We start from the raw sequence: 20,019 nt of genomic DNA, 5'->3' as shown, positions 1-20,019 counted from the left end.
ACCCTGTTGACACCAGGAAAACGTTCTCACTGTTGCTTTACTTTAAAGTAATTGGTAACACTGGAGACCTCAGACAAAAGGGCCTGCTTACTGCTTCTGTTTATTTTGCTTGAGTAGCAGGTCAGGTAAGACTGATCAGCACGGAATCTAAGGAAAATCATGTTTGAGCTCTAGAGGCCACAGATACAAGGCGTAGTTTATAGGAAGACTGTTCATGTTCCTGGGCATCTGGCTCTTGGTGGCCCAGCTTGGCCAAAAGGCCTCCAGAGGTGCCTGCCAACCTGAACCACCCTGTGATTCTGTGACTGCAGCACCACTAACACCGGAGCATTTCACTGACTTGTGTTAGCAACGGTGATTTCTAAAAAGCACTTTCTTAGTTACCTAGTTACATCTAAGAGAGTAGCAACAACTCCCACATTATGCCCTTTCCTCGTTTCCATACAATGACTCTCCCTTTTCCGCTTTCCTTCAGGACTGAATGTTTGTCTTGGGCATAGCCAGACCTCATTTATAAACATTCTTCATGTTTCCACACTATGGGCTTGCATTATCCTTGAAGAAATGACTGCTACCAACCATAATTGGCTATAACTTGCCAGTTTTCAACTGTTATAACCTGAGAATGCAAATCTCACTAATGCTCGAGAACTCTCCTCCTTTTTTTAAAACTCAGCCCTAGTATTTAGATGCATAGCAAATCTCACACTGCACGATTGGGCACTTCCTCCCATATAAGGGCATTAAGCGGTTCAGCAATTGAGAATTTTATATATGTAGAACCTGTAGGTATAGAATTTATGCTCAAATGAATGCCATGTTACCTGCACAAGCTTTCCTTCTCATCATGAGGAACCCATCACTCAGCCAGGTTAGTTTGCTTCCTATTTTGCTTTACGGCAAGCTGTATTCTCTATATGAAGAGCAAAGAGAACTTTCTCTCCACAACTTGGCAAGTGAGGCGTTACAGAAGCAAGTAGGTCACATTACAATCCAAAAGCAGCCTCCAAGTCTCATCTCCTACCACCCAAGTTACAGCTGCTTAGGGTAGCTTTTAGATTTTGTGTTCATTTGTCAAGTATCCACTTCACACTGTCCAGCTATTCAGATGCACAAAGACTGGGACTGCCCCTTCTACCAAGCTGTTGAACTTTCCAAAATAGAAGCATTCAGGACCATATTCTCCAGCATGACCCCTTCCATAGAGACTAGGTACCTCTGCAGAATCCTCAAGTCTGAAATGAAACCCATCTATTGTCATAACTTCCTTTGCTCTGTTCTGGACAGCAAGACTGTTTCCCAATAGCTTACCGAGGTGCCACTTCAGCAAAAACTGTTTCTCTGCAATGAGGAAAAACCCACCAATGATTGGAATGCATAATTACAGGGGAGAAAAAGAAGTACTGAAAGGAAAGAAAAGAAGAAAAAAAAAGTTCTCGTATGTCACAGATATTTTATATTTTATGAAGATGCAGAGGGCACAAAGACATGTTTTCTATAGGCAGCCTGAGACAGGGTTTGATTAGACAGTAAATAGTGTGAAATGGATAAAACTGGTACCAAATACTTCAACAAAAATAATCTGTAGAGTGATCCCAATTGGTTGCATGTGCTTTTAAGTTACTCTGACAGGAATCTGATTACAAATGCCTTGAAGTTTCCTCCACTGCTTCAGAAAGGCTACTTTCACTCCAGCTGTAACAATGCACGAGATCTCAATTTGACGACAAATGTTCACTTAGTGTTGCTCGTTTGAATCCCTACTTGTTGCAATAGTTACAATATTTGTATGTGTGGGTAAACTAACACTCGCTCAGATAGTTTAGTCAAATTAGGGAAAACAGTATCTGACAAAACACCTAGCATAAGTAAAAGGCTCTCCAACACCATGTCATTACTCTGTAATTATTTTAGCCATATTTAAAACAGAACAGGTAATATATCCCATCAAACATGATTTAAATATCTATGATCTCTCATAGGTTCTGTGACATTTTATCCACTGAAGTTTTTCCCCTTCTTGTAATGTAATCATACTGTTTCTTTGGATTTTGCTTATCTGCAGAGGTTGCAACTCATACAAACAGCATTCAATCACATTAAGGAATTTAAGGATTTGGACTCAGAGGGCACAGGCAAGCAAGGAATAGGGAAGTGACATCTTAGATGACACCAGGCCCTGGTGACAGAATCTGATCTCATACTTCCCTGTTCATTATTTTAATAAGTCATTTTTGCTTTTCTCTTCCTGTCCTAAATATTTTCTGGAATTGAACTAGTACTCCCTGTTCCAGGAATCAGCCAAATATGGTAGCTTTCCAGGTACATGTGATTCTGTGCAGTGCAAGCATGACCCGTTGTCCTTTTATGGCTTCATTTATATACCCTTCTGTCCTGGCAGGTGTGCAGAGTGAAGAAAACACCAAAAATTGTTCCCCTCCCTGGGTATCCTCCTTACTTTCCAACTTTGCTCTTCTTCTGGGTCCCACTGCTGATGCTCAAAGGAACGGGGGAAAACACAAACCCATCAATAAGTAAATTTCCCCACAGATGTCCACGTGTGGAAAGCCTACAGAACAGCACTCATAACGAAACTGTGATGAAAGCAAAGATACAGAAGGGAGACCCGCTGAAAAACTTCAATCAGATTCTCCAAGGCTTGGTTGTTCATTCATTGCTTTGATAGGCTGAGCTGTGACAACAATTTCTGTTTCTCTTCCAGCACCTGGCTTTCCCATCCTAACCTCAGGCTGTCCTTTCCACCATGTCAGTCCCCACTGGACTGGGGAACTGATCCAGCTGCAAAATTACCATTTTTCTCTACAGATTACTTTTCTTTAGGTTAAGTTACTTTAATTGGTCCATGCAGTCACCCAAATTGCTGTGCAAGAAGGGTGAAAAGAACAGGCAAGGGAATTGCTTACCTCTACTAGATCAGCTGAACTCCCCAATGTGAAACCAAAGCTTGAAAAGTAATTTGAGGGGAGAAGTAAACCTTGTTGCAATGTTCCTTCTCATCTTCTTCTAAATCTGTGGTGGTGGTTCCATCCTTGTTCTTCATACTTACTGGAAAGTGACTACTTGTAATTCATTAAGCTCACTCAGAGTATGGAACACACATAAATTACAGCTGCCAATTAAGCAGCTGCACTAAAAAATTGTATTAATTCCCAGTAGGCTGCTCCTATTTTTTTTTAAAAAAAGAAAATGAAATTAGCTCATGGGCACAAAACTGTTTTCTTAATTTTTAATTGTCTTTTTTCCCCTCTCACATATTTATTAAAACCTATTGTATTTCTCTAGAAAACAGACTTACCCTAACTTTATCTACTTTTTCCATTATCATCCATTGTGACCAAACCAGCATAAACCCCCCTGCTTCAATTTGCCATTCTTAGCATCTTTTTCCACCCTATCTTCAAACAGCCCCTCAGCATAATATTAGTCCCTTTTGTCTTGTCTTGCTCCTTCCCTCCTACTGCACAGGACATTTAGCATGTACTACTTCTCTGATGTGGTGTGTCAGTATTTCCAGGTCTATTCTGAATTTCTGGGCTACTCTCCCATGAGTGGAAACTGATAAAGATCGGGTAGGCATGAGTCCAGCAGAGCTGATGGAGTTGTGTCTATTTCCACCAACAGCAAACATTGCTCACCCTTCTCAACAATTTTTGATAAAGCAGCATTTAGCCAAAAAAAAGTATAACCTGCCTGCTAAGGCAGGAAGGAGTACTTTTGTCAGCATCCTGCTACTGAACGCCACCACTGCCAACAAATGCTGTGTCCGTACTGCAAAGAAGACAGGAGCATCCTGGTCCACAGTCCCAATCTTTTTGCCTTCCAGACCAGTTACACCCACTGGATTTTGGTACAAAGCTCCCTTGTCTTTTATAAGAAACTACAGGGAGAAGGAAAGAAAGGGAAGGGAGAATACCTGGTGGACACCCAGATCTCATCCCAGCAGGCTGGGATGCCACTGTGGCATATACCTGGGTACTCAAATTTTTACTTCCTTCTTCTCTCCTTCAACCCATTCCTGGACAAAATTCTAAATATCCCCATATTTTCTTTCTCAAAATCTATTAAGCAGGTACCATTGTGCCTGGGAATCCATTCTTCCATGTACTGAGTCCAAGCAGTTTAAAACATTAGCACAGAGTTTTCCAATAACTCTTTCTCTCTGCACCAACAAGAAGAGACAAATAAATTTTTACCAGCTATAAATCTAGCCTTTTCTCCATGCTCTGCCAAAATGTCAAAACAAATCAGTATATTGAGAAGAACTGTCACAGCAAATAAAACCAGATTCTTGCCTGGATCTATAAAGGAATATTCTATACAGGGATGATGACATCTGAATCTAAAGATATCAGTATTTTTCATGTCTAGACTACACAACATTCACTAAATTACTTAAAGAAATTTTACACTGCTTTGCTCTCCTAGTAACTCCTCTCCTCCCTCTACATGCCTTCATACTTTCCTGATTAAATTTACATGTGTGTATCTATCTTGCTATCCTTAGAAATAACATCTAAATATTGCCTGAAAAGCACCCCCCCTAAAAGATCAGAATGGTTTGTAAGACCCTAGTCCATGCATGCCGCTCATTGGTGTTATCATGACCACATCATATTATGGAACACATAAAAAATAAAACCAAGTGAGCCATCAACACTCTGAAAACCAACCAAACTGTCCCTTATCACACCCTATACATTGCTTCATCAGCATTTCAGCTTCTCAGTAAACCTAGCCTAGCAGAAAGAATGCTGACATTGCTAGATGCTTTGTTAGGATCAGTAATTTTCAAGACAGGATTGTGAAAAACCCCAAAAAACTTGGTCTGGTGTCACTGCTGCCCTTGCCACGAGTGGGATAGTGGAGTAGATTCCTCTTCAGTCCCAAGTTACACTGTGATTCTCTGCCAGTGTTTTGTGTATCTCACAAGCCATAGATTTTAATAGCATTTTGGATGCAAGTCCCTCAAAAACCAGAATTTTCACATGTCTGCCTGTGAATCAGATGTCCATTCTGCATGCACATGGAAACCAGCTGGCTTTCCACAGTGCTCTACTGAGGACCAAATCCATGAACACAGTAAACAGTAAAAAAGCCAGGCTGACCTACATCAGTGTTTCTGGTGTGCCTAACACTTTTGAATGCATTCAGCGTGGCAATTTCTATGGTGAGCTGCAGGAAGGCCAGTAATTCTTCAGCAGTAACAACAGCAAGCAAGATGTGCAAGGACAGATGCTGTACTAAGGCACCAAAGGATAAGAGGCTGCGTTCAAACATCTTCCCTATGCTGAGCCTTTCAAAACAGAGAAACTCCTTGCACGAGGACACTTGTTTCTTCAGTGAAATACAATGTTTCTGAGAACACCACGAGCTACAGTCCCTTCTGCCCTTTGTTTTACATGCTTGGATGACCAGATTTTTAGAACAGGTCAACCAAATTCCAGAGTAGTTTATCAGTGACTTAACAAGCTGTAATACCTTGACTGCATACCAAGGTCAATTATTTCTGCAGTACTGCTTTTATAAGGCCTCATCAACATCTTAAATAAGATAACATTCTTATCTCTGTATCCAAGGTATTTTGCAACTTCATCCCATCTATCACACCTAGCATGTATTTTGAATAGATCACATTTAGAAACAGTCTGCATACCTCCCATCAAGATGTTTTCCATCCTTCTTTTTTTTCCCCATCATATTCTCTTTTAATTTTTCTGTTTGGCACCTCTAGCATAAATGAAATTACAAGACAGGAATCATCCCAGAATTCTGCAGTAATGTTTAAGGATGTTATAATGAGCTTCATGAAAAAGGTAGGCTGCAAGACTCATTACTGCAGGCTACTTGTTTTTACCATGTATAGTCATACAAGTGGCACAGACTGAGTTTTGTTCTGCATCTAAAAAAAAAAAAAAAAAAAAAAAATCTAAAAATGTTTCAATTGATCTTCCTTCCTCTAGTCTGAGCGAGCTGATATTTATATTTTCCATAATACAAAAGACAAAAGCTGCCCTGGCCTGCACATGAATGGCTACTGGGCCCCACCTGATACACTATTCTTAGCAGTTGATGTAAGTAATCACACATGTGGCAAAACCCACATTCAGGTTTCAGAGAATGTCCATTTTCTGCTGACTGCCTGCAGATGTTGCTTTGAAAGCTGATCACTGAAACAATGGAAGGCACAGAAAAAGGGTGCTCTGGTATAGATATGTGACACTTCATTTCATTTACTGGTCTGTCCAGGAAATAGGTATCTTTCCATAAAATGTTATTCTTGGATAGATGTTACAATTGGCTGCATCAAGATATGGTTTTACCTGGGAAGCATCACGTGAGCTACGTTACAGCCTTCCTTCATCTTACCTCAACTTCTGGAGCTGTTTAATTGAATCAGTTAATGCAATTTTGTATCACATCTTTAGGACGTCTTGAAATTAGGCCTTGAAATTCTCCTCACACAACCACAGGATAGTTAAGAATGGCAAGGTTTGTAAGGAAGGCTTTCATGGATGTGTCACTTTGTGTGTCTGTATATTAAATTTCACTTGTCATTTATTACCCTCTCACATCAAGAGTGTTATCAAGTAATACAGCCAAGCTAACTGAACAGCTTCTTGCTCCCAAAACAGGTTGTCCCACTCTGCCTTCCCTCTACGCTTCCACCTTATCCCCAGATGCACAATCTTTGTAAGCTTTTGTCATTGATGTGACCTTGCATCTAATGGAGGGGAAAAGGGAAGAGGGACAGCACTTTTGATCTCACATCACAAGCCTTCCTTGAGGCTGAACAGGGAAGCATCAAGATTGATTAACTAATCTCTAACTAACTTTCAGTTGTCATGGCTGCAAAACTGTGGAGGGCTCACCTGAAAGTGATACAAAACCATTGCTCCTGTGGGACAGCAAACAGCCAAATGCCTACACAGACACTAATCTGGTGCTTTAAAGCATAAAACCCGGGAGATGCAACAGGACAGATTGCACTGATGTATTCCCCATGGCTTACCAGCACAGCCTCTTAGAGCTCAGCACAGGGCAAAAAATGCCATAGATGTTTCTTTCTGCCACAACCTATGTAGTTAATCCCTGTGACCACGTTCAGCAGGCACATGCAGAAATTTCAGCCTTCCTAAACTACAAGGAATCATCTTCTGTCAACAGCAATCTGTACATTTCCCTGGTCAATGAAAGCTCACTTTACCAGCATGGATCAGCTGCAGCCTGGCAATACACTAAGGCATGACTGCAATTACTGCAATTCTTCAAAAAGCTTGGTGGTTTTTACAACAGTTTTTGCCTTTCCTGAGTCAGGTCTCAGCTAGCTTCCTTCTTGTGTCAGTCACTAGGACTGGATGTACAACACAGCATCAGTGAAATGACAGCACAGTAACTCCCTACTGTTTAAAATACTCTTCCGTTGTGAATTAATACTCTGTCCATGAAATCCACAGATACTGCTGGAGAAGTAGTCACCTGTGCCTTACAAAACAGTGAAGGTTTCCAGTGTAGAGTAGTAACAGCCCACATACATAACCTCTGCCACCACGCATTAGAAAACTATTACTGCACAGCAGCTGCTGCTTTCATGTCACATATGGATTGCAAAAGGGACAGGAAGTGCCATAAATCCCCAATATATGACGGCACATTTGCTTCTCCATCAAATTGGAGCAAAGTAATGCAAGGAGTAGGACATACTGCACTTAACAAGCAACTTCATAGCTCTTGTCAGGTTTGTGTCTCAGAAAACATAGGATCTTACGTCACTGAAGGTGTAGAAGGCCATGTTAGGGGGCACAGACAATAGAAGCCCACCTAGCCTTTCTTCAAGTTTTCAAAACAGAGTGAAACCCAACAGCAATAACGAAGGAAATGCACCAAAAAAATCAAAATAATTTGCAATGACAGAAAGTTGGCATTGTCCTACAAAACACACTTAAAGTATGACTGTATCTTAAAGAATTTATATTATACATCAAAAGATTTTAAACCAAAATGATTTCACTATTGTCATTTCAGTAGTAGAATTGTGTATTCTTTCCAATTTACAAAATTAATACCAAATACTGTTAAAAACTCCTTACATATTTTTACACTATCCCACCCTTAAACTGATCCATCATGCATCGCCTTTGGCTACTTTCTTGGCCAGCAGACAGTTAGTAAAAGTACTGACCTTAGATCTCCTTTGTTACAGAAGGCTACAAAATCACCCTCATCATGGTTTTCCCTGCATGCACTGCTATGTGATGAATATTTATAGTGAGTTTAAAGTTATATTACTCAACATGAATATGGAAGTAGTTGTACCAGACACTCTCACCCCATTACAGTTATCCACATTCTGAAGTAGCTCAGCTTTTGCAGAACAGAAGCAAACACTTCTACATGCAGATGTGACTACACATAGACATAAAAGGTGTAACATTAAACACTGCCTGGACAAGTGCTCCATATTAATCTCAAAAATGAAGACTGTCAAAAATCTATCATGATGCTTTTGCTGTACTTACTACTGCCTTGTGACAACAAGCTACTGCACTGTATATCCAGTGCTGAGGCTGCTAATGAAGCACACGTGTCAGGACTTGCCTTAATGAAGCATAAAACATCTCTTCAGCGGAGTCCCTCCCTTGCCTGTGGTTTGTGTCTCTGTGTACACACACACTTGCTCTCTCTCCCTCTCTCTCTCTGTTCTATCTTCTCCCTAGAGCATCATACCATTAACAGGAACATGCTGTGCAGAACGGAGCTTCAGTCTGAACACCAAGAAAATCCACTTCCCACTGCTAAATCCATGCCAGATACTCTTTGCAATGAGAACAGCCTATCCAAAAGAGTGTTGAGAGGAGGTGTAAAGTGACTTGAAGAGTAAGCAAGCTTAGTGAAGTATCTGCATGCTGCTTGAAGTGAGAAGGCTGAAGTGAAAGTCAGCCTTGGTAAGACTGGAAAAGGCAGCTCCATGTGTGGTGTGCAGTCTGTAACTGTGTGAATCCACACTTAGTGTTACAAGTGCAGCAGTACCACATTCCCATACATGAGCTCTCCTGCTGTTGTAGTGACAAGTGCAGAACCTACTGACTCTAAGATGCTGACCAAGCTGAATTGGCCCCCATGGATTTAAAAGTGGTTAGGACATTCTTCTGAGAAGCCCTTATTGTGACATATGCTGCAAAATTCAGGGGATTTTAAATACAGCTGGGATGGGAAACTGAAGGAAAGATGAGGGATGGTAAGGTATCCAGACAGAGAAGCTATATCATTATGTTGCACTGGTCTTGCTTCATGGATTTAGACCATGGGTGAACAGGACCCTTCTAGTCTCCAAAGACAGTCCTGCCAGCCAGTGCCAGGCTGGGCTGCTCACCCAGACCACGGTCACCGAGGTGCTCCTGGCTAGACAGCCCTGACACTGTCCTTGTGCAGGCTGAGCCTTAGTGTCCTCCAGTCAATCACCTAATGGCCATGGGTCCTCCTCCTCCCGATGCCTTTCCCAGCTGTGCCGGCAGCTGGCATCCAGCGGCGGATAGACGGTGGGCGGGAGCGCGGAGCCGGACAACCCCCCCCAAATCTCCACGGCGGCTGTGCGCCCTTACCGTCTCGGGATCATTCTCAAACACCTCCCGGGCCTCCTCCTTGCTGCAGTGCTCCTCCACGCACTCCCTCTCCAGGTGCCCTTGCTTGGTCTCCTCGAAGATCTGGTAGGCTCGCCGCTGCCTCTGCCGCAGGAACTGGGCAGCCTCCGGGGCGCGCAGCAGCACGGCTGGGCAGCCGAGCGCCGGGACGGCGCGGGGGAGGCCAGAAGCAGGACGAGGAGGAGGAGAGGAGCAGGAGGAAGGACAGGCAGCGGTGAACAGCTGAGCCCGCCTGGCCGCCCCGGATCCCCGGACCCCCACCCCACACACCAGACCGCCCCTCCAGGGGGCACCGAGCGCCCTCCCTGCCCGGGGCGCCGCCCGTGGGTCGCCGAGGCCTCGGCGCGGCCCCTCATCCGCATCCCCCTGCCCCCGCCGCCGCCCTCACCGCAGCCGCGAAGCTGCGCATCCCCTCCGCAGCCCACCCCGCCCCGGCAGCACACCCCGCACTCGCACACACACAGGGCGGCGGGGGATGTTCGGCGGCGTGTGCGGGAGGGACGGACCCCCGCGGTACTCACTCTGCGAGGAGTCCGCCGCCAGCAGGACGAGCAGCAGGGCGGCCCCGAGGGGCGCCGCGGGATGCGGCATCACGATGCGGCGTTGGCTGGGGCCGGGCCGGGCCGGGCGTTGGCGGCGCGGCGGGAGCGGCGCGGGGCGGGCGGCGGCGCGGGCGGGGAGCGCGCTGCTACTGCGGGAGCGCGGCGGCGGAGCCCGGCGGGGGAGCCGCGGAGCCGCTCGCCCGCCCTGCCCAATCCTCACAAGGCACCGCCGAGCCGCCGCACAGGGACACACCTCGCGGCGGAGCGGCCTCCCGGCCCGGCCCCGCGTACCTGCCCGGCCGAGCGGCGGGGGCGGTCACGGGGACTCGGGCCGATAGGAGGCCAGTAGGACGCGGGGAGCGGGCGAGGAGACTGCGCCCTCACCTCCAGGCACATCTCTTTAATAGCGCCGGGGCTCACCAGAGAAGCTGGCACCAAACCCAACCCAGTCCTGCTATAAATTAGAAACTTGGGTTCTCCCCACACACCAACACAGGTTTTGGTCAGAAATGCATTTTCAGTTTGTTCCACTATTTCAGGATGAACTCCCTAGGAAAGAGATGAATCCCGTTTATACCAGTATGTTGCAAGCCATACTTTACTGTCCCTTGCCCAACCGAAGTTACACGGGACATGTCCCCTGTGGGAAACCCTGTTAGCTGTAACGTAGAGCTGTAGGGTAAGAGCTGCACTTAGGCTATCTACTGCCACTTCTTTAAAGCCACCCCTCTTATCTGTACCGCTCTGTACCACTGCTTTAAAGCCACCCCTCTTATCTGTACCACGTCGAAGGGTCAATGTGGCCGATAGCTCCAGTAACACCATACCTATACATTCTTCAAGAAAATTTCAGTGGCATAACTTGTTTCAGAAAAAGAACTTGTGTAGTTTAACTTTGTTATTTAGGTATATCTAATACAGACTTTGTGTCTCCACAATAATTACTGGAAATATAACAAATGTAAACAGTGTATTCATATCACATATAGTTGAAGTACGTGAAAACCAAAGAGCCAGCCTACTCATTCAAAGCAACCATCCCTAGGCTGGTATCTTCTGTCTGACAATGGCAATAGTAGAGATATAGCTAAGAGGTATAAAAACATATAAAACACCATGGAGTGGCCTTTTCTTTCTGTTTTCAGCTCCTGAAGTGCAGAGGAAGAGCTCTCAGGTGAAAATTGTGTCCACTGCAACACTAACAGACACAAATGTGCCACTTCTATATGAATTTATCAACTAGCTTTTTGATCTGTTGGTATGCCTGGACTCCAGGAGTGGTAAGAATTTGGACAAAGACTAGACAGGAACTTTTTCTCGCTAGTTTTTAATCCAGGGCTTAATAATTTTACAGGGTACTTGAATTTTTGTCATCTAAGAAACAGTGAATGATCATGCCCTATTTGTTTTCACCATACCAGTTTATAGACCTCTCTCATACAATTTCAGAACCATTCTTTTTCCTGAAAGGAAAAAAAAATTGAGCTTTGCTCTATTACTTGTTTTCAGACCCCTTTGAGCTGGCATTGCTCAAAGCAGCAGTCCCTGCAGTCCCTGTTTCTTTTTTCTGTTCTTTGGCCACATCCATTTCTTGTGCTAGCATGCCGCAAACTAAATCAGAATAATCCAACAAAAATGACTAATTTTATTTCAGATCAGTTCCCCCACTGACTTGCTGAACAGCTGCACAAACACCAAAAGGGAGAGGCTTTCAGGAGTGACAGCAAGTAGCTGCAGGCAAAGGAGCTTGGGCCTAATTTCATCAGCAGAGCTGGCCAAAACGCTTTATGAAGCTACAGCTGAAGGCAGAGGTTTCCTAGGACTGGCTGCCACTTTCCTCCCTCTGTCATGTGTCCCCCTGCCCACGTCCACAGATGTGGCTGTGCCATTTCAGCTCAGTCACCTGTCAGGAAACTCTTCCCTTTGTTTAGTGTGTGTGTGTTTTCTACCAGGTTACTGTGCTGAACCAGCTCAGTGACAGCACAAAGAAGTACAGACTGGGATTGCAGCAGTAAATCAATAGTCTGCTCTGGGATTGTAGCCTGAGCCCCTCAAACAGAAACCATTCCCCACCTTTTCATCCTGCCCTGTATATTTTCTGTTTATACTTCTTTTCAGACAATGTGGATAAAACTACATGCAATATTCAAGATATGGTTTTATAGTAACAGTATCCTGCTTCTTTCTTACTTCTGTTTTTCTCTTACTATTTTCAAACATCTCATGGGTCACTTCCTGACCTGTTCTTTTCAAAGAGCCATGAACAAGAGGTCTGAGACCTCTTTCCTGAGAGGAGTTGCTGTTTTACCAGTGAATACAGAAGGTGAGGGTTGTCTTTCATGGATGTGTCACTTTGTGTGTCTGTATATTAAATTTCACTTGTCATTTATTACCCTCTCACATCAAGAGTGTTATCAAGTAATACAGCCAAGCTAACTGAACAGCTTCTTGCTCCCAAAACAGGTTGTCCCACTCTGCCTTCCCTCTACGCTTCCACCTTATCCCCAGATGCACAATCTTTGTAAGCTTTTGTCATTGATGTGACCTCTCAGCAAGTCAATTCAACTCACTAAGCCAAGATAATTTTTTTTTCTAAAAGTCTTCTGATATTCTTGATTACCAGTTTAAGATTTATCTGTACAGATGAATTTTGTATTGTCTGCCAACTGACCTCATGGCATTAAACTTCTCAATAAAATTTCTGAAGATGTTGAACAGAAGAGATTCTTGTGGGTTCTGGAAACTGCATTATATTGTGTAATCTAATGATGAATTTTCTTTCTTTCAGATGGTTTTTTATCCTCTTCTGTTTATCCCATATGATCACACTTTGAGAGCATATGGTAAAAGACCAGCTCAAAAGTTTTTTTACAATCCAAGTTTCTAATATTATCAGAACCATATTCATCTAAATAAGTATCACTCCTTGAATCTCAAATGGGTTTGGAAAACAAGACATCTTTCTTGGTATGCAATGCCGATTCTTCTCCAACATATCATTTAGTTTACCAATTCTATTCTTTATTATATTTTCCAGTAAGTTGCTTGGCACAAACATCAAACACTGATTTTGGTGACTCAGAAGTCTTTTCAATAGTTGTATTTTCCACCTTCCATTCTTCTGGCATGGTAGCATTTAAGGCAGATTTAAGCAATGAGTTTCATAATGCATCTTTAATTTTCTTTAGAATTCATGGATTTATTTTTTATTTTTGTTATCTGGTCTCAGCTGTCCCAGTGATGTCTTAGGGAACATGAAAAACAGGATAGAAAAATAATGCTGAAAATATTAAAACAATGTTATATGAACTGCTTGTACTCTCAGCATGTCCCGTGTTAGATTCTCTTTTTATTTTACACTAATCTCAACACAAGTTTCCAAATATAAGTCTGAAGGATTAGTTTCCATTGGTTTTTAGACACCAACCAGAAATATGCACCAAATTTAACAAGTTTTGAGAGAAGTGACTAAAAATACAACTAGAAGGTATTCGTTAAGGACCAAAAATCTAAAAGTGATTCATCAGTTAACAGAACTTGAAACACTTACACAAAATTCTGATGAACGTCCATTTGTTTTCCTTCCTTAATTAATCCCAAAATAAAAACCAAGGTAGCATTTGCCTTTTAGAGCAAACCCATGCGTAGTGTGTAGCCAAGCTGCAGAGGTGCAGTGGAAGAAGGTTTAACTGAGCAAAGTTCATTTAGGTTCCTACAACTAATTACATTTGTAGGCACCAAACTGTAGAAGGAAACTAAAATGTCCTGAAAAGAATATATAGGCCTCACAACTTTAGAGCTGAAGAAGCAGGGCAATGGAGCAGGTGAAGGGTCTGCAGCACAAGTCTTATGAGGAGCAGCTGAGGAGGCTAGGGTTGTTTAATCTGGAGTAAAAGAGGCTCAGGGAGGACCTACAACCACAACTACCTGAAAGAAGGTTGTAGTGAGGTGTAGGTCAGTCCCTTCTCCCAGCTAACAAGAGAAAGGACAAGAGGAAATGGCCTCAAGTTGTGCCAGGAGAAGTTTAGTTTGGATATTGGGAAAGGTTTCGTCGCTGTAAGAATGATCAAGCACTGGAACAGGCTTCCCAGGGAAGTAGTAGAATCATCATCCCTGAAAGCGTTCAAAAAACATGTGGATGTGGCACCTGGGGACATGGTTTAGTGATAGACCTGGAAGTGCTGGATTACCAGTTGGATTTGATGATCTTAGAGATTTTTCCCCAACCTAAACAATTCTATGATTCTATATATGCGTAATGGAGAAGAGGAAGGGATTCCCAAGCCTGCCCTTCCTTCCTTCTATCAATCCTCCAGCTAGGGACACTATGGGGTGCATGGTTCTTGACTTCTGAAGGACCATCTCTTCTGTGTAAAGTACTTGTTTGAGTGCAAGGAAAAATTTATTAGACATGTCCTCTGAGTTGTCCCACACTGCCAAAGTATCTCAGATTTTAGTGCAAGTGACTGTTTCACATGCTCATTCCACATTCATTTCTTGTTATTTTTCCTTCAAAAGTGCTCTTAAGGTGTCATTCCTATTTTTTCTTGTATTCTATGGGTAGGGAGGAGTAGAAGGCTATGAGATTACATCAGAATGTTTAAGAAATGAAATGACTGTGGAAAGAAGCATACTTAACCAAAAAAATCCCTCTGAGAGTAAGTGAGCTGACTCCATGATCCTTGACCTGAATGCAATACAGGCTGGCCATACGCCAGATGTACTCAGCACATTAAGATCTGGAACATGCTTCTTAGTTGTGAACTCTAATTCACGGGCTAATGCCAGGAAATAAACCAGACGTTTCAAGGACAAGGAAGTTCTGAACTCTCATCTTGTTCTCCCCATGCCTGTGTTGGTTCCAGGTGAAGGAGATTTCCTTTCATTAGACGCTAAAATGGTGACTGAAAATGGCTTTAGGCACTAGCAAAACCAAATTGCTTATCTGGGCAGTGGCACTCCCTCTGCAGCAAGCAAGACAACAAAGAAACTCCTGGGCAGAATGTGCCACTGCCATCCATGGGTGAACTCCCAGACTAAATGGCACTGAGCAAAAGCATCAGGCCTCCTGCCACAGCCTACAGGACATCATGGCTCCTGGTTTATTATATACCTCTGCAGGACATTGAAGGGTTGAGGTGGGGATGCAGGACCAGAGGGTCTGTTTTCTGTGCAGTCTGAGTCATCACTAAGCACCTGGAGGCAGGGAGCCCAATGGGGCTGTTGTATTTGTCATGACAAGATGTTGTGGAGAAGAAGGAGAAACTAGAAGAGGATCTTCCATAACTGACTCTGCTCTTTACTTCTTACCCCTTTGAAAAGAATAGCTTTGCTTTTCTCCATTTTTAAAACAACCTCTGCATCTCTGAGATCCAAGCATTAGATTGTGGAGTTAACTGCATTGTGGAGGAAGCCCAGTTCCTTCTATCTCGCTCCTGCCTTTGCATGTCTGTTATCTAGTTGAGGATATTAAATTAAGTTGTAATAGATTTCTTGCTTGAGGATAAAGTGCCCATTGTACCATCACTAAGTGATGACTCTATTATCTCCTTATGTTGCCATTTGGCATAAGAATTTTGTAGAGGTTGAAAGATATCTTGGTTTTCACCACATGTGACAAGGCAAAGAAGGGAGCTCACAAACTGGAACTACTGTGGGCAGACAGATCATAAATAATGCTAGGATGCCCCTGACAGATCATAAATAATGCTAGGATGCCCCTGACAGGTAATTTATAACAAAAAAGCAGAACCCAAAATATCCTACTGTCTTCACACACACACAAATCTTGTCTGTATGGAAAAATCACACAAAATATTCCTTACAGAAATAGTGTTTGAAGAGCTGAGGATTTGTAATTCTGCTTCATCCAAAGGTGAAAAAGCTCCTGTAGCAGCATGTGTACCTTGCCCAGGTGGACCTCAGTTAATTAGACAAAGTATGGGTTCCCACACCAAAAATTAAAGATTTCTTCTTGTCATCAGCAGGAATTGAACCCAGACTGCAAGGCGGGAACCTTTCACGGTACCAATGCAATCCCTGCTGCTTGGGAAACCCATTTGGTAGATCCATCTGGACCTTCTCCTAATGTGCCACTGCCGCACATGAGCTGGGGCTTTTTGCACAGCCTGCCCTTTTCTTTTTAAAAACAACAGAGGTTTGAACATGTCAGCTTCATTTAATGTCTGGGTGTAAAGTGAATCAAAATAAATTAAAATTGTGAAGTATTTGTGATGATGAGAAGTGAAAGTTGGAAGGTAACAAAAATAGGATGCGATCCTTCTAAGAATATTTCCAGGCACTCAGTGTAATGCTGGATGGGCATGCAGCTCCACTGAAAGACATTACTAATGCATATGTGAAACCTTATTCAAAGACACAGATTGATGTAGAATGAAAGTGGTGATGAAAAAGGATGTCAAAAGGATTGAGAAACTGCAACTAAAAACAGTTATAAGCCATGCTTAGAATCAGGCTATTTTCAGATTCCTGGATAAATTTGAAAAACTGCTTTCTCCTCTTCCAAGTATAAATCCTTCATGGAGCCACACAAACATTTGTCTTTGTTTAGATCAGGCCAATATTTTTGTGGGAGAATGTGAAATTTCATCCAGAGGTCTTTAATAATGTTAATGGCATAAAATTCCTCTTCTCTGGTGTGTTCAAATTAAACATTTTCTAATAAAAGCAATCTCAGAAAAGGTGCCCTTATGCTGCACAACTTTTTTGAGTGATTACCATGTATTAACTTGAGAAGAAAATGGTTAGCTTTCAAAATATGCTTAATTCTACTGACTATGAAATGGATGAGAAGAATAAGTAAATATAGATTAGAGAGAAAAACAAAGATTTGGATTAAAAAATGGAGCTGAATGAATGGGGAGAAATGTAGAAGGAAGGTTGTTCATCTTTCACATGTGCCATTTAACTCAAAAGGAAATTTCATGAAAGACTCCCTAATTAATGTCTCTCTTCAACAACGGATCCAAACCCTATTTTCTGACATTGATGCATTATGCTGGAGGGAGAAGGAGAAAAGCTTCTTTTCCTACAGGTGCTAGTCATGCCTGTGTCCATATGCTGAACTGAATGACCAGAGGAATAACCTTTGCAAGGGACCAACTTCTCTTCAGGACCATCGGGTTTCCTGCTGGATGCTCCGCAGCTGAGAAAACTGAGTATTACTTTGAAGCACTGCAGCAACACGGACATTTATGTTTCTTCTTCTGTCTTCTCTGATGTCCTCGACCCAGTGGAAGTGTGCTGAGTTAAAACAAGGGGCACCCTGGTGATGAAGAAATTATTGTGACTTGCATGATTGTCGGGGAAGTGTTGAGAGAAAACACAGTGTCAGCAGATGGAGCCCAGTTCTGAACTGTAGTGAGGACAAGAGTTCAACAAGCCTGAATCCCAAAACCAGACTCTGAGTAGGAATGCACTTTTGAGTGATGTAAGGTATTTCATAAACATTGCTGGTGGATGGGATTTGGGTTTTATTAAGCCATTGGTATATCAATGTACTATGAGGTCATCATGGCTGCCATTCCTATGCATTCCACATGTGCTTGTGTCCTAGGGGATTTTTAGTTGTTTGAATAAAGCCTAAAATAATTATAAATAAATTTTAGGGTGACATGAGAAGGAGAAGAATATTGCAGCAAAACAGTAAGAACAAATATAAGCCCATAAAATGTGTTCTACCCTACAAAACCTCACCAGGGATAATATAAACACCAAGATGGCAAGTGGAGTTGCTGAGACATTACATAAGTTAGAGCTATATGTCCAAGGCAGGAGGGACAGTACTGACACCCATTGCTGCCTCTGAAAAGGGCTTCTTAGCAGAAGAGCATGATGTATTCTTTATTGTTCTCATTAACTCCAAGCAATACACCCCATAACTTAAAAAATTATTTGTGTGTTGAAAAAAACGATTGGCTTATTGGAAGTCAGTGGCTAAAACTCCCAGCTGTATAACACATTATAATGGGACAGTGAGAGACAAAAACAGAGTTTTAATGACATGTAGCTCTTGCCAATGCTTTGAGCTCTTAGAGGGAACTCTGCTCTGAAGCAGCCTCCATACACCAATCTGGGTTTGGAAGAAGGAAGAAGAGCTGTCACTGCAGAACAGCTCTCAAACCCTGATCCCTGGGGCAAGCTGCTGATGGTTGGGAAGAGTTGCCTGGTAACAAGGAGCTGCTGCCTTCTCATTTCCAGCTGTTAAACTGCATTGGAAGGAGCTGAATAACACCAGAATAGAAACTTAGCTTATAATTTGTGGTTTAATGTAATGAAATAGGAGTCATTTTATGGCATCTCTGAATTGTTTAGGACACAAGTCTTTGCAGCAGAGTTCTAGCAGGTCCATGTTGCAAAATGAAAACAGGGCTTTCTGTAATCTTTTATTGATGAGCTTCTTGTTCTAACAAGAATTGTCAGTGGAGTGCTGTAACCTCTGGTGTGTGTAAAGGATGGGGAGAAGCAGAGGGGATTTTAACAGAGCAGGACAAGAAATAGACATAACCAAGAAAACAAAGTCATTTTTTGGAAAGCGTATGCAAATATATGTATTAAAATATCTACATTTATATTTAATTTTTGAATGGAAAATACAATATCTGATGTGCTGATTTCCCCATCGAAATGGAAATGTGTACATTTACCTATTGTTAATAATAATAATAATAATAATAATAGGAAGGGTCTGAGTTTAATTCTAAAACAGGTGCTCTGCTTTCTTTTCTGGAAGGCAAATTCTGTCCAGTTTGAGAGGCACTGAGAGGTGAATGAGGCCTGTTAACTTCTTTGTGGGAGAAAAAATAAAATGGAAGTGTGGGTCAGGCCAGACCCAAGGGCTATCTTGCTGTAAGATTGTTATCATTGAGGGAAGGACTTTCCAGATGTGTTGTTGGGCAACCTGTACTGACTGCCGTGAAGTTTCCATCTTCAAAAGCTGGAGGAAAGGAGAATGCCTGCAAAAACCCAAGCAAACAAAAAGGAGGTATGAGCCATCCTCTGAAGTCCTGGGAACAAAAGGTGGCATTGATGTGAGCATCGTCAGGGAAGGCAGTCATGGGGCCTGCTTATGTTCTTTTGAAGGGTTGTAAACAACAGAAAGAAAATATCAGCTTTGATTTAAAGTCAAAAAATCATTGTTCAGTGTGCTGCTTTTGGCTGGGGTAGAGTTAATTTTCTTTATAGTTACCATTATGGGGCTATGACTGAAACAGGGTTGATAACTAAGGATGTTTTAGCTATTGCTGAGCAGGGCTTGCACAGCATCAAGAGTTTTTGTGTGTCTCACCTCACCCCCCCAACCAGGGAGGGGGTTGGGGGTGCACAAGGAGCTGGGAGGGGACACAGCTGGGACAACTGACCCCAAGTGACCAGAGGGAGTATCCCACACTATATGGTGTCATGACCAGCATATAAGGCTGGGGAAAGGAAAAGGAAGGGAGGAATGTTTGGAGTAGTGGTGTTTATCTTCTCAAATCACAATTACACATGATGTTGCTCAGCTTTCCTGGATTGACTGGATACCTGCCTGCCCATGGGAAGTGGTGGATGAATTCCTTGTTCTGCTTTGCTGGCATGAGTGGCTTTTGCTTTGCCTCTTAAATTGTCTTTGCCTCAACCCAGGAGTTTCTCACTTTTACCCTTCTGGCCCTTTCCCCCGTCCCACTGGGGAAGAGTGAGTGAGTGGCTGTGTGGGGCTGGAGTTCAACCATGAAATTAAGCAACATGTTATTTTAACCAGGAAAATTACAGAGGGAGAGGGATATCTAGGTGAATTATGACTTCCTTTTTCAATTACA

General features: G+C 42.8%; 1 protein-coding gene across 2 annotated transcripts in view; it reads right to left on the bottom strand.

The window, feature by feature from the left end:
• Positions 1-10,308, bottom strand: part of GAS6 (growth arrest specific 6) — a 41,220-nt gene extending 30,912 nt beyond the window's left edge. Inside the window, exons 1-2 of one of the 2 annotated variants that reach the window (XM_032100485.1) lie at positions 10,181-10,308; positions 9,621-9,787 (exon numbers count right to left, since the gene is read on the bottom strand). In XM_032100485.1, coding sequence (XP_031956376.1) covers positions 9,621-9,787; positions 10,181-10,250 — 237 coding nt within the window. In that variant the 5' untranslated portion in view covers positions 10,251-10,308. The remainder of the gene's footprint in view (positions 1-9,620; positions 9,788-10,180) is intronic. The other variant, XM_032100484.1, reaches the window with a different exon arrangement.
• Between the last annotated feature and the right edge of the window lie 9,711 nt (positions 10,309-20,019).

The sequence above is a fragment of the Corvus moneduloides genome, chromosome 2, assembly GCF_009650955.1.
Source record: "Corvus moneduloides isolate bCorMon1 chromosome 2, bCorMon1.pri, whole genome shotgun sequence".
NCBI classification, from domain to species: Eukaryota; Metazoa; Chordata; class Aves; order Passeriformes; family Corvidae; genus Corvus; species Corvus moneduloides.
This window is presented reverse-complemented; position numbering and strand designations above follow the sequence as displayed.